Consider the following 14,998-nt stretch of genomic DNA (forward strand, 5'->3'; position numbering starts at 1 on the left):
TGCTCATTTCATACAAATTGCTTTTTGAAACAATAGTGAAGGCTTATGATAGATTCTGGTGTAGAACGTCCTCCAGTTAATTGGGGCTCGGGCTTTGTGCAAATACTAAGGAAGCCTGCTGTGCCTGAATGCTTTGGTTTGTTTTTCTTGGTTCTCTCTGAGGAGGAAGCATGTGTGCACTGGTGAAATCCGAGGAGAGAGTCTGGACAGAGAAGGAGCGCACAGGCGACACCCGGCCAAACAGTCAAGATATCACTAAAACTGCAGTTTCAAACCAACTTCAATTGGCAGCATGTGTTTCGCATCAAGCCATTATAAATGCTGGTCTTATCCGTAAAACTCAATTCCAGGTCAAGACCTTGAGTGTCAAATGCTTCAATTTGAAATGACAACCTTCTTATTCCTTAAGTTTTATCCCATTATAAGGCTTTTGTCTGTACAGCCGGGTGAAAAGAAGGTGTCCATGGCATTGAAATGGAAAGTGGTGGCAGTAATGCTTATAAAACACCAACAGAGGGCAGCAGGTCTGATTCAAGTACCAGATGCTCAACTAGAAACATACATTCCTGAAAAAGATGAATGCTACTTATTGTGTTGCTGGGATTACCGTTGGGATGCTGAGGAATGTGTTTATCTCATCCAAAAAAATCATTTATGTTAACACCCGCCATACCTGTCAACTTCCACCAAGATACATAACAGCCTCCCACCTCTACTTCCTGCTTATCTCAGAAAAACACAGACGTTCGTAATCGTATTATGAAAGTTTATTTACCCGAATTCGGGCTCTGGCGGCCTCCACTCCTCCTGGCTGGCCGGCTATGGACACCTGCAACAAAGGAACGAGAAAGTCACAAGTATGTTCATGAAGTACAAGATACCAGGAACAAGGAACTGGATTCAAGAACATCATGCATCTGGTCTGAGTAGAAATAAATATAAATACATAAAAAGAGATATACATACATTTCTTTTTATGCATTTTTATTCATTCCAGAAGAAGATTTAAAGGGATAGTTCACCCAAAGATGAAAATTATCCCATAATTTACTCACCCTCAAGGCATCCTAGGTGTATGAGTTTCTTCTTTCACAATCAGAATTATATTAAAACATATCCTGGCTCTTCCAAGCTTTATAATGGGAGTGAGTAGAGCCTGAGATTTTGAAGCCCAAAAAAAGCTAATCCATCATAAAAGTAATCCATACAGCTCCAGGAGGTTAATAAATGTCTGAATAAAAAATCTCCATATTTATAACTTTATAAACTATAATCACTGGCTTCCAGTAACGGGCGAACACAAGTCTAGTTCCGGCAGAAGAGTGACCTCTGACCTGATGCATGACGTAATGACGAACGCGGAAGTGCAGAGGATAGAGCAGAACAAAACACCGGTCAAGAATAAGAAGTCTAAAACGAGAACTTTTAAAGAGAAATAACGGAGCTTAAGTTTGTTGCCCAGCCCTGTTTGTTTGAACCGCGAGAGGCGTCAACTCATAAGTCCTACGTCATGCGTCGGGTCAGAGGTCATTCTTCCGCCGGAACTCGGCTCGCGTACGGCCATTACCAAAAGATTATAGATTATAAAGTTATAAATATGGATATTGTTCCCACAAAAACGCATAGCTTCGCTTCAGCAGGCCTTTATTAACCCCCTGGAGCCGTATGGATTACTTTTTTGATGGATGAATGTGCTTTTTTAGGGCGACAGTGGCTCAGTGGTTCATGTAGGTTGTCTACAAAACGGAAGGTTAAATATTTTCACAAAAATTCAGCTTAAAATTCACTCTGTTCCTCTGATTCCATTTGTTTTCCAAAGAAAAAAGAGAAAGTTATGCGTTTGGAGGGACATGAGGGTGAGTAAATGGTTTTCATTTTTGGGTGAACTAATTCTTTAAGAATGAAAAATACCCTTCTGCCAAGTGTTATCATAGGAGCACCACTAGGAGGTGAGATTTCTTCATTCTAGCCTAGCTGGGTCTCATTCACTTGTCAGCAAGTGCCAGCCACTCTAAACCCAACACATGAGCCCACACTGAGGGAGTGCCATGTCATTGCTCATTTTCCACATTCCTCACTTCATCAGGTCTGAAAACATGTTTCGCATCCAATTATAACTTAGTCTTTATCCCTATTGCTGAACCTCCCTACAGTAGCTCAGTGACACATTTCATTTTAGAAATTAAAACTGATTTCTTAGAACCTGAACCTCTTTTGGGTGAACCTCACGAAACCTGTCAAGAACATGTACAAGTCATCTTATATTCCAAAATAACAAGAATATCATTTTAAATGATACATAATTTAGTATAATTAATAAATATACATAATATTATTATATTTGTATATATGTTTCAGAATTGCACCTGGTTGCTCTTCTCAGCCTGGTTGTTCCGGTTGGAATCGGGGAAGTGGATGTGACAGCCCGTGTCCTCCATCACCTTCTTGATATTGTTTCCCCCTTTGCCGATGACATGTGAATGCTCCGTGTGCGAGACGTCCATCTTTAGAGTCACGCGGTTGCTCTGAGGAAACAAAAGAGTCGGACTGTGTTAACTGCGGTACCATAGCACTCACTATTTCATTAAAGGTGAAATGTGTCATTTCTATGCCATTATTTATACGTTAGCATTCCCATTTATCTCAATGACACTTGCTTGGCTGGCAAATAACTTTCAGAAGTACTTTTTTTTAATCACAGTTTCCACAAAATGTTAAGCAGCACAACTGTTTTTAACATCAATAATAATAAGAAATCTTCTTGAGCAGCAAATCAACACATTAGAATGATTTCTGAAGGATCATGCGACACTGAAGACTGAAGTAATGATGCTGAAAATTCAGCTTTGCCATCACAGGAATAAATTACATTTCAAAATATATTAAAAAAGAAAAAGTTATTTTGAATTGTAATAATATCACATAATATTACTGTTTTTACTGTATTTTTTTATTCCTTTATCTCAATGACAATTGCTTGGCTGGTGCAGTTAAAATGTGCCATGTTTGACTAATTTTGCTTAGATTCACTGCAGTGTTTTTACAGCCAAGGAAGTTGTTTTACTTTTAAGACATTTAATGTGTTTTAAAAGTGAACAAAATTTCTTCACTTTTAAATACAGAAAAACAGATCCCGCCCCTCTGAGCTGCTTCATTAAAGATGTAACAGTCTGAATTATATCTATGAGCTACAGCCAAGTCAGTTTTCCATTACAGAGAGATGTCACTACACACCATTTCCCATTTCATTCATTCATTTGAGTGAATTACCTCACAAATCTACAGGAATGTTACAACAAACTCTTCAGTTGGTGTTGGTGGATGTTCTGCATTATGTCTGGCACTGATTACCAAAAGAATGGATGTAGTCTTGAATCAGTTGTGCAATTTCTACAACAATCCCTAATGTTTTGGTACAGCCCATGCCTATGCCGCAGTTGTTAGCTGCCCCTGATGGCCAATGAAATGGAAGTTGCGATAGTCTTTTCTTCCCTATTGTTAAGTATATTTGATTGAAATGACTTCTCAAACAGACAAAATGTAGGGTAGGACTTGATTTTGCCCAACGGGAATTGATTGGATCGTTGGCACATAAAAAACAACAACAAGAGTTGTCAATATTGATTTCATGGTAAATTTAAAGTCAACCAATGGTATCAGGCAAAGGGCACTGGCATTTGTCTTCTTTTCGCCCAATAAGCCATGATTCATTCTACAGCTAAATGAAAAGCTCTTGATGTCAAGCTCCACATAGTTCCTCTCAGGATCTTCAAGTTCCATCACCTCAAATAAAACTAATGGCCTAAAAAGAATGAGGCATTTATTTGTGTTGCACAGTGTTGTATCAAATATGAATCTCCAATCTGACTTGACATGCTCACCTTTGTGTCCAGGACAGACATGATCTTCTCCTTGGCTTCCTTCACATTGTCCCTCTTCCCACTAACTTTGATGTGTGGATCTGAAATACAAAAATACATAGTGTAATCCATATCATAATGTTTATTTACAACATATATAGCATTTTCATCAGCACGTAATTATTAATTAACAAACTTCTAATCCTTTGTTTTAAGGGTTACTACAACAGACATGAAGGAAACCTCAAATCATAGGTTTGAATAGGTTTCCACAAAAATTTTATGCAGCACAACTGTTTTCAGCATTGGTAATAATAAGAAATGTTTCATGAGCACCACATTTGCATATTAGAATGATGAAGACTGGAGTAATGGCTGCTGAAAATTCAGCTTTGCCATCACAGAAATAAATGACATTTTAAAATAGAAAAAGTTTTTTTCAATTGTAATACTATTTCACAATATATCTGTTTTTTACTGTATTTTTGATCAAATAAATGTAGCCTTGGTGAGCATAAGAGACATTAAGAACAACAACATCAACAAAAAACAACAACATTTTACCGACCCCAAACTTTTGAAAGGTATTGTTCTGAAAACCACTCAAAGTACCCTAGTATCATGGTGGACAGTTCTCCATAGACAAGCAGTGCTTACATTTTCAGATAATGTAAAAATCTAGGTATTATATTTATCATAAAGCTTCATTAATGATATGGCCATTTACTCCCATATGGTAAGTCATATCTCACATGAATAATGTTCGGATCAAGTTGGGCTGGCAGAAAACTGCATGCAGTGTTTCCCAGATAAATAAATCCAGACAACATTTATATAATTCCGGTACTTGCTCATTCTGTCATTGACTTCCGCACCAGAAACATCTGTCTCACTGTGCTGCAAAACCTACTTCATGCCATCATGCAGTAGACCTCTGCTTGGTGTTCAACAGAAAGACTTCTGACTAATGGCATTTGGTCTAGTTTACTTTACAACACACTTAGACAAGAAGATACCAATGAATGGCATGTAAAGAACACCCCTGCAGTTTATTTCAGGATGAAAAACACTACACGACTTTTGTTGTCCCGATTTGCTGAATGTCTGTGCCCGTCTGCAGATTTTGGGCAGTTGGGAGTTGACAGAATTCACAGAAAATCGAGTAGTGTGTAAATTCCATCCAGTCGGAGGATATCAAAACATGTTCGATATTTTGAGCCAATTTTTCATTTATCTACCAGTTTCGCAATAAAATACAATAGGCTACAAATAAAATAACAATACAAAAGTAATTTAACAGAACACGCATAACAAATTAGCCTCTATATTTGACTCATCAGCACAGATAAAACAACTGACTATGCCACTCACCTCTAACTCCCACTGTAATCTGTAGAGTCCATTACTGACCACGTCTACAACCCAAGACCGCATCCATATGCACTTGGCTGGATCTTTCTGTTCAGGTTTTAAAAGTCATTTTCAGCCTTTAGTTAGAACAGTGGTGTCTAGTTCTGCTTCTGGAGTGCCACTGTCCTGCAAAGTTTAGCTAAAATCCCAATTAAACACACCTGAATCCGCTAGTCAAGGGCTGTGTCTGAAATTGCCCCCTTAAATAGGGCACTATTTCAGGGAATAGCCATTTGTAATGGTGTCCGAAAACATAGTGGCCATTATCGAGTGCACTCATTCAATCCCACAATGCAGTGCAATAACGAGTGTACAACCAATGTACGCTAAACAGCTAGAGAATACCCATAATGCACCGTGACGGTCGCACCGAATGAATTCCCGTGTCTCGCCAGAAGATGGCGCTCGCAGCTGAATCATCCATCTACCCATTTTTCAACCCGCTGGTCCAATTTGGCTACAGCGTAATATCATACAGGACAGGTATAATAGAGTTATATAGAGTTCAAGATAAATCTTTTCATCTTACTACCGGAACTGTCAGTTTGCTAAGTTTCAAATAATTATTAAACGGCAAGCAATGCGAAAACGGTGCACTAAGTGTCCGAATTCACTCCTTCAAGTGGACTATATTAGTAGAGCAATGTAGGGAATAATCAATGAGGGTATAGGGGGCTATTTCAAACACAGGTACGTTTTTCTTCAGGTTTTAAAGTATTTTGATAATGCAACTCTACAGTAAATATACATTTTATTGAAGGGGTAGGGTTAGGGTAAGGTTTAGGCTTGGGGGTAGGATTTTAGCTATAATTACCATAGATCTGTATTTGACTGTATAATTTATTTTATGTTTCACCAATAGCTGTTATTTCATACTTCATAAGATTCAAAAGAAATATGAGTTATTGTTAAAACTTTAATAAATTAACACATTGTTAATAGTTTTAAGAATTAAATTGATTAGACATTTCAATTTAAAATGGAATCCAGAAAAATGAAAAGATAAATTTGTGAAAAAATAAAACAGAATTTGGAAAAAAACAAAACTGATTTACTAGAGCCCTATACATGTTTTAGTAACAAGGCAGTTTAAGAATCTGAAGCAACCCACAAGACACACCAAGCCATATAATTCACTCTCCATGAAGGAGGAAGACAAGCAACAAGGCTCCGGGTCTAACTCTACACATCTGGCTTTCTGTGCTATAGCTGCTTTTCCGGAGCTTAAAGGAAACTCGTGATGAGAGCTTTCAATGCCAGAGGGAACGAGTGAAAAAGCCATGCTAAATCACTGTCCCACGCAGAAGTGAATTTCTCCACCACAAAATCCTGCAAAACATCCAATCGGCCGATTGGACGGACATTGCGGGAGGAAATCGCTCCAGCCTGGCTCCAGCAACATTCCATGCATTAGAAAATGTACAGAGCGTTTAGAGTTAGCCACTACAGTACTACTGGCCTTAGTTAAAATTGCATGTAATGTGACCATTTTCTGTGGTCAAGCTCAAGTGCTCAGTAGAGGTTTTACAGTTTATACTGTGGTGTTAGGGGGAGAACAAGAAGATAATTGCATACAAAGGGGCTTGTCTCATACAAAGGCGCCAATTCAGTGTGGTTTAACACATGTAGGATTACACCCGATGATTAGGATCTCTCAGCTTCCACGTTGGCAATTTTTGTCCACCTCACCAGTTTTGAGTGGCATCCCCTCAAGGGTTGGATTTACAAGAGTGGTGAAAACGGTGTAATGTAATATGTGCACTGCATACCGAGTGAAGCAACGCTGGCAACCAAAATGCGCCAAACTTTCAAATTTGTGCATGCAAAGCAAAAATGGCTTATTAAATTGCTTCAAAACCATAAATCATCATGCTGTTGGTGCATTTATCGTTTAAATGTGAGAGAGAGTGGCTTTAGGGAAAGCACTGACAAAATGTTTGGGATTCTCGAGATGGTCATGAGTTCAACCTACATGTTAACATGCTAGAATAAATTTACATTTACACACCAGGCAGATCCAAAGCAACTTGTAATGCATTCAAGGCATACATTTGATTTAGTTTGTGTGTTCCCTTTGAATCAAACCCAAGACTTTGGTATTGCTAGTATGCGCTAGCAGCTTAAGACCCCTTGAAGACACAAAGTTCAGCAGAATTACAATCAGGATCATCCTTAGGGCGGTGCAAGTTGTGCAACCGCACCAGGCCCCTCACTTTAGGGGGCCCTGCAATGAACGTGAACTGACCAAAGGGGACCAAATACACAACACCCTCCACCCCCACTATATACTATACTTTACAAAAACACATTACAAAACAAAATAAATGACAACCTATGATAAATAGCAAATATTGTAAACATTTTTTCCATTTGTATTTAGTATTTTGATTTTCAAAAACTGTTAATATTATATACAGTAATTATAAAACTTTTTTTTAAATGTTATTTTATGTTTGTAATTTTGAAATGGGTCTTTACTGTTCCCAATTAGGCATTTAAAAGGCATTTTAGGCTCATTTTGAGCACAAAGTACGTGCTTTCCGCAAATAAAATGGAATTGTGCATTATTATTTATTCATATCAGGGTGTACTGAATGCGCTTTTGAATGGTCATCAATGGAGAAAGACTTGCCACCATAACTGTGTAATTCCATTATCCACCAGCAGAGGCTAACTAGCAAAACCCATTGTAGAATGTTCTTTCACATGGCTTGCTCACACCTTTTTGACTACAGCGTTTAAATATAGCTCCATCTAATATAGCTGCTTACACACACCTCCATTCACAGCTGGCTTTGATAAGCGGCACACTGCGCTGATTGTGGTGAGCAACATCTGTAGAAACACATTCCTCTGAGAGTCTAAATCAGTTATTTCAAGCAGCGGGAATGTGAAAATGCGGAAAAATCAAACAACCAACAAGCTGGATACCAAATCAGTTCATTACAATTATGATTCATCATTCTGAATCTTGTGGAAAGAATTTGTTTGACTGCTACTGGCTATAGTGATAAAGCATGTAGTTTGGTGATCCTTGGGTTTTTAAAGTTTGAATATAGGTGGGGAAGTTGAGTTTAAGAGAGAAATGTCTTTTCAGAGAGTTATTTATCCACACAGGGGGTGGCGTGAGCTAAATAGAGCACGCTGTTTTGGAGGCCGCAGCGTTTTATGGGCTGCTTGGAAATGCCCATGGTGGATTGTGTCATGTGGACTGTTGCACTGCTGCCACTGTGAGTGAAAACAGCAGTAAAAAAATATAGCTGTTGTGTTTTGCCAATTGCAGTTAGTACTAAAAAGATGTTCAGGAGAATGTGCATCTACATCGTGAGAACTATGTTAGTTTAAAAGGTATAAGCTGATGTTCACATTAGGGTTGGGATGTATGATGGTGTATATACCATGTGACAACGATTCATCAAATGTCATGCTATACCTTGTTTACATTATTTAAGAATTCAAAATTCTTGACTTCACAATCTTTTCAACCACAAAGTATCGGTATTTCGGTGTTACAAATATTCATATAATCACAGAAGTACTGGGATAACACTTTATATGAACACTGATGTTCGGATATAAACACTGATCTCTACAGAAGCGATCAAAATAGAGTGAATCACCATTTGAAAGTAACATGGCTCTTCAAATAACGAGTGTATAGATAACATTGTTACGACACCAGTTGGCGACAAGTGACTGTTAAAAAAAAATGTATTTGTTATTGAATCACTCATTCAAAAAGAAATTTCATCTAGTAATGAAAAAAATAAAATGTTTAAGTGAGTCATTGAATCATTCTTTCGAGCCAATTTTTTAAAACAATTCATTCAGATTAAATAAACATGTTAAATAGACTGCAGCAATTAACATTTTGAGAACCTCTAGTAAATTACATTTTACTTGGTTTAGTTGTGAAAAAAAATCGTGATTCTCGATTTATCCAGAATCGTGCAGCTCATATATATATATATATATATATATATATATATATATATATTTATCAGGTGAGGTTTCTACTGAACAGACTTAAGATGCTCAATGCTCAGTCACTAATGGATCTGGTTTTGCTGTACCACTAGGTGTCACACTCAAAGGCTTTGTGTGTTGCTTTAAACTTTAAGGTGGTCTAAGGAGGGAAGTATCCTCACAGAGATGTTCACCAGTTATTCCAAGATAAATAATGTCCTTGCGTCCTTGTTTTAAAGGTTAGGCAAAATATATGTGCAATAAATCACCTCCATTTCTTAGCTTTAAAATATGCGTTCTCATGCGCTTCATAAGTCACATGATTTAGCACATCTGGAGGCACGACATCTTGCACAACAAACAGCGCAAAAAAATATGCGACTCTACTGCTGTGTGTGGACGAACAGATGTTCGTGAGCTAACAAAAACAAAATGCACTCACGCACCCTGGCTCAATTCACAGCCCGGTTCACATGAAAGAAAGAAATTATGAAAGAAATTAATTACGGAGGCTAACAATTAGTTCCACTTTATATGACTTAAACGGAGCTCTTAGGTCACACAGGCGTTTTTGCATGGAGGAAAAGCAGGAAGCTGCTCTGTTTTTCTACTACATACTTTGGATTGCAGCACCACCATGAACAGTGAGATGAGGCGGCAGCAATGGAGACGTGATAACATCTTCTCATGTGAGGGCTGCAACCAAAGAAGGCTTGATGATTATATTGAGACCTTGATGGAGAGGCAGAAGCTTTCCTGTGGCCCTCCAAACAGAGATGAGGCCTCCCGAGTGGCTCTGGATGTTTATTGCTGTTTGTGTTCCAATAAAAGTCACAGAGAACATACACGTGTGCAGAACATGCTTTGCCTTGTTATGTAGCAGAACACTGCTGTGTGCTCAGTGCTTCATTAAGAGCTCAAACAGACATAGGCGAAGGAGACTGAATCAGTTTTTATATTGGTGGGAAATAACACTACTTAGGGCACTAAAGGAAAACAATTATTATTGTGGAAGGATTGAACAATTTTGACTTTCTGCAATATTTTCTTCACAAAAAAACAAAACAAAAAAACAATCCAAAATAGCATCCTATAGAATTAAAGGGTTAGTTCACCCAAAAATGAAAATTCTGTCAGTAATTACTCACCCTCATGTTGTTCCAACCGCGTAAGACCTTCGTTCATCTTCGGAACACAAATTAAGATATTTTTGATGAAATCTGAGAGCTGATCACTTCTCCATAGGCTGCTAGGTGACCGAAACTTGCTGGCCCAGAAAAGTTATTAAAGAGATCGTTAATATAGTCCAAGTGACTACAGTGGCTCAATCTTAAGTATATCAAGCGACGAGAATACTTTTTGTGCGGAAAAACAAACAAAAATAACGACTTTATTCCACTATTCATTTCCTTCTCTCTGGGCCTCGTAGTGTTTTTGCGCAGCGCGTCTGTGTTACACGTCATCACGCATCACACACATGACCAGCGTCGGCCAATAGTGAGCCTACGTGGTGACGTGTAACACAGACGCGGTGCGCAAAAACACTACGCGAACCAACTAGAGGTCCAGAGAGAAGGAAAAGAATAGTGGAATAAAGTCGTTATTTTTGTTTGTTTTTGCGCACAAAAAGTATTTTCGTCGCTTGATATACTTAAGATTGAGCCACTGTAGTCACATGGACTATATTAACGATCTCTTTAATAACTTTTCTGGGCCAGCAAGTTTCGGTCACCTAGCAGCCTATGGAGGAGTGATCAGCTCTCAGATTACATCAAAAATATCTTAATTTGTGTTCCGAAGATGAACGAAGATCTTACGCGGTTGGAACAACATGAGGGTGAGTAATTACTGACAGAATTTTCATTTTTGGGTGAACTAACCCTTTAATAAACATTTAATTTCATATTATTTTTCCAGTTAAACCCAAAGTATAGACCTTTTGTAGCCCCTTTTCAGCTTGTCTTCCGGTTTGTATTTCCACAGCATGACGGTAAGATCTCACGGATTTATGAATGAACCCCTAGTTTTAAAATCTTTCTGGTCTACTGACATTTTATGACATCCGCTTCAAACATTACAATGCTCATGATAACTTTTCGTCAACTCTACAATAAGTAAATCCATTTCAGCAGCTATTTACTCTTCGACAGCGATGCCATAGAAATATACAGAGCTACCGCCAAAACCGAAGTTCTCTGTTGCATAAATAAATATATATATATATTTTTTTGTATTTTATTACATGCATGTGAAATAACAACGCTAATGCATGAGCTCTAATTTCTCACTGCATTATTTGATCAGTTTATTGCAGTAACTCTAAATTAGTAGGAGTGTAACGATACCCTCATGTCCAACTCTATTCATATCACAATTCTGAACTCACGATACGGTATTATTGAGATACTCCAAGACATATGGTCAAAGGTTAACAAAAAAATAACTCTTGATTAAAATGCTAAATTTGGTATTACATTGGGTGTGGAAATTAATAGGATTGGACTTGGTGCTGGTAACCCAATGCACAGGACAATAGAGACACTAGAATAAAAATATTCATGATTCTGAAGCTGAAAACAGAATTATTTTAGATGAATATGCTTGCACTCTGTCACTGACTAGATATATTTAAAATAATATAGGCCACTTTTTACTGGGAACATAAGAAATTTGGCATTATCAGGACCCACAAATATTCCCTCATTGCATTATTATACGTTATATTCAACATTATATAGGCTATAGCAGTTTAATATAGTACTGACACTAAAACTCTGTAAATTTGAATTTTTTCTCACACAGTAATTTTCATTTTGGGTGAACTATACACAATACATATTGTTACTATCCACTATACATATTGTTGCATTTTTGTATTGTGATATATTGTGACACGATATATTGTTACACCCCTATAAATAAGTGATACATTTATGGAACTTTTTATAGAATTTGTTTTGCACCAACTATAAAATCCTGTTGGAGCCCTAAAATTCCAACGTCCCTCACATCTGTTGTTATGGAAACGTTTCATTTGCTCCTCACACTGTAACAAAGTCATACTGGGAAGAAATTTATTTCTTGGGATCAAGAGGGCGAGTCCATTGTATCCAAAATCTGCCGACAAAAGAGCCAAAGATGTTCATTTGAAGGAAGGACTTAAATCCCCTCTCCGTCCACTGTGAGAGCATACTGGGCAGCGCACGCCAGCAGCCTAGCAGCTCTCCATGGAGACGAGGGCCCAATCTGATGCAACAGAGCACTGGACAGGGTGATACTGGAAGAACGGAGCGCTCTGGACTGTTTTTACAGCTGCTGCCCCCCTTTAAGAGCAGGCCAGTGGGAGTTCTGTTCTCCTGTCCTCCTATAAATCTCTCCATACAGCAGCCTGAGATTTATTCAGCGCTCCAAGTTGGATTTGCCAAGACGGCTAGGAGTGAGGGTGAGTCAGAAATGTCAGCCAGGTTCTGGGTCTTTGAATGTGAGAAGATGGCACGGTCCGGGCAGAGGGAACTCCAGCAAAGCACTGTTTAAAAGTCTATGTTTGACACGAGTGTTGCTATTTTGAAGGCATTTTTAAAAAAATCATTTAAAGGGATAGTTCACCCATACCCCCCCCCCCCCCCCCCAAAAAAAAATTCTAGCATCATTTACTCACCATCATGTAGTTCCAAACCATTATGAGTTTCTTTCTTCTGTTCAACTAAAAAGAAGATATATTGAAGACAGTTGACGGTAGCCATTGACTTCAATAGTAAGAAAAAATGAATACTATGGAAGTCAATTTAAACTTTGACTAGTACGATCACAGCGAAACTTTAAAATCTGCATTGTCGCTGCCGCTGACCCAGAGAGAGAGAGATGTTTAGGTATGAAACAGCTTCACAAACGCTTCACAGCTTTCCACACAGTATCATTATTTCCGTGTTACAATCATTCAAATGATCACAGAAGTACTGGGATAAAAGTGTATAGTTCGGATATAAACACTGATGTCTACGTTAGCGATCAAAACAGTCACCTTTTAAAAGTAACTTTAAGCTTCAAATAAGAATCGTATCAATTACATCGTTACACCAGTAGGTGGCAACGTAAGTCACATGATAATGACTACATGACAAATGTAATGCGTCCAGATTACATTCATACTACACACATTTAGGACCATCGCTAGAGGAAAGTAAGGTGGTGATGATTTTCGGGGCCACCGGCTTTCGGATTTCAACCAAGGAGGGCCCACAGCAACAACTTGCAATGGGGCCCGGATACCATAGCTAGCTACAGCCCTGCACACATTCATACTATATCGAACATACTTTTTAGTGGTTGTGAAGTAATTACATATTCAGAATAAGTACCTACCCAAGAGAATATGGGATTTCAGACACAGCCATGTACTTTCATCATTCATTCAAGACATTCGCTCAAAAACGCTGATTCATTCTTCAAAATATCTTCTTTGAGTGAACTATCCCTTTCATATCTGAACTGAAAGCAGTTTTTTGTCTTCTATTTAAACAGATTATGTCTTTAATAAAATAAAATCACATCAACCTCTTAAGTCAAAAGAGCAGCATTCACAATCCATGTTATTTTTGTAATATGATGCATTTACAAGGGAACCAGGATATTCAACCAGAAAGAAAATGTAGGCCAAAAGATTGCACCGTGATTACATTGTGAAAATGGTTTCTGTGAGACAAAAGGGTTGACAAATAGCAGTGCTTAGTGATGTCAGTCCTAAAGGAGTTTTCAAGAAATATAACAAAGAAAAACATTTTTTTCTTTTAGAATAACATGCACAGATGAATCATTCAAAACAAGACCATGAACGTGCATTAACTAAATAAATATTGGATACATTTTGAATCCATGTTGACTTTAAAAGATCCAGCAACAAAATGTTGCTAATTTTAGAACAGGACATTTACTGGATACTGCTAAGACACAACAAGAAGACATCATTCTAATTTAATGTCAACATACACATGCAGAAAGAACTCTGACAGAGACAAAGTCTTTCAAAGTAAATCAAGCCAACATTTTTTGTGACAGTGCTGTGTGAGGGTCTGCTGAGTATCAACCTGAGCTTTACGATGGCAAATGAGTGAAACAGACCGCAAGAGACTTCAGAGACCAAGATGAAAACTCCCTACGTCAGCTCAGACTCTGCAGAAAAGGAATGTGTCCTCAGGAGCCACATAAATATACTGCAAGCTGCATTTCCACTTTTAAAACACAAAGAAAGCACCTCCGGGCCGTTTCTAGTTCTTAGCATTCCAGTTAGGGCCCATCCGAAGGCAATGATGACTGCATTAGTTGTGATGGCTCTTTGGCCAATAGAGGCGAGAGATAATAGCACATAGCTGTGGGTGTTGGTCCCATCCCAAATGATCCAGGGTTCCAGAGACTCTTAGGAGCCTGTAAATGTGTCTGCAAAGTATCTGTCATTATTAAGCAGTCGAGGCCCAGAGATTACTAAGCACTTTCAGCCACCAAGGGACATGCCTAGCATTCAGATTCAAATGTTTAATTGTTAGTAAACTTTTATATTTTTGGCAGAAAAAAAAATATGTGCAAATGCTTGTTCCAAATGCTCATTGGATTTTTTTTTTTTTCAAAACTCAAAACTCAAAAAAATAAAAAATACTTACCTATTATCTGCAGTTTCCAGATGAAATGAACACTATATAGTGGCAGTAAAACACCAACAACTTTATGTATGTATACAAATCATGATTACAGGGACAGATTATTGATTA

The 14,998-nt window shown here is 38.0% G+C and overlaps 1 protein-coding gene across 1 annotated transcript in view; it reads right to left on the minus strand.

Annotated features, from left to right (window-relative positions):
- The window catches only part of bicc1 (BicC family RNA binding protein 1), a 106,006-nt gene that overhangs the window by 44,026 nt on the left and 46,982 nt on the right, over positions 1-14,998 (minus strand). Inside the window, exons 4-6 of the mRNA XM_084135696.1 lie at positions 3,882-3,961; positions 2,367-2,525; positions 776-829 (exon numbers count right to left, since the gene is read on the minus strand). Of these exons, the coding sequence (XP_083991822.1) occupies positions 776-829; positions 2,367-2,525; positions 3,882-3,961 (293 nt within the window). The remainder of the gene's footprint in view (positions 1-775; positions 830-2,366; positions 2,526-3,881; positions 3,962-14,998) is intronic.

Source organism: Abramis brama (assembly GCF_963993115.1).
Source record: "Abramis brama genome assembly, chromosome: 14".
Classification (NCBI taxonomy): Eukaryota; Metazoa; Chordata; class Actinopteri; order Cypriniformes; family Leuciscidae; genus Abramis; species Abramis brama.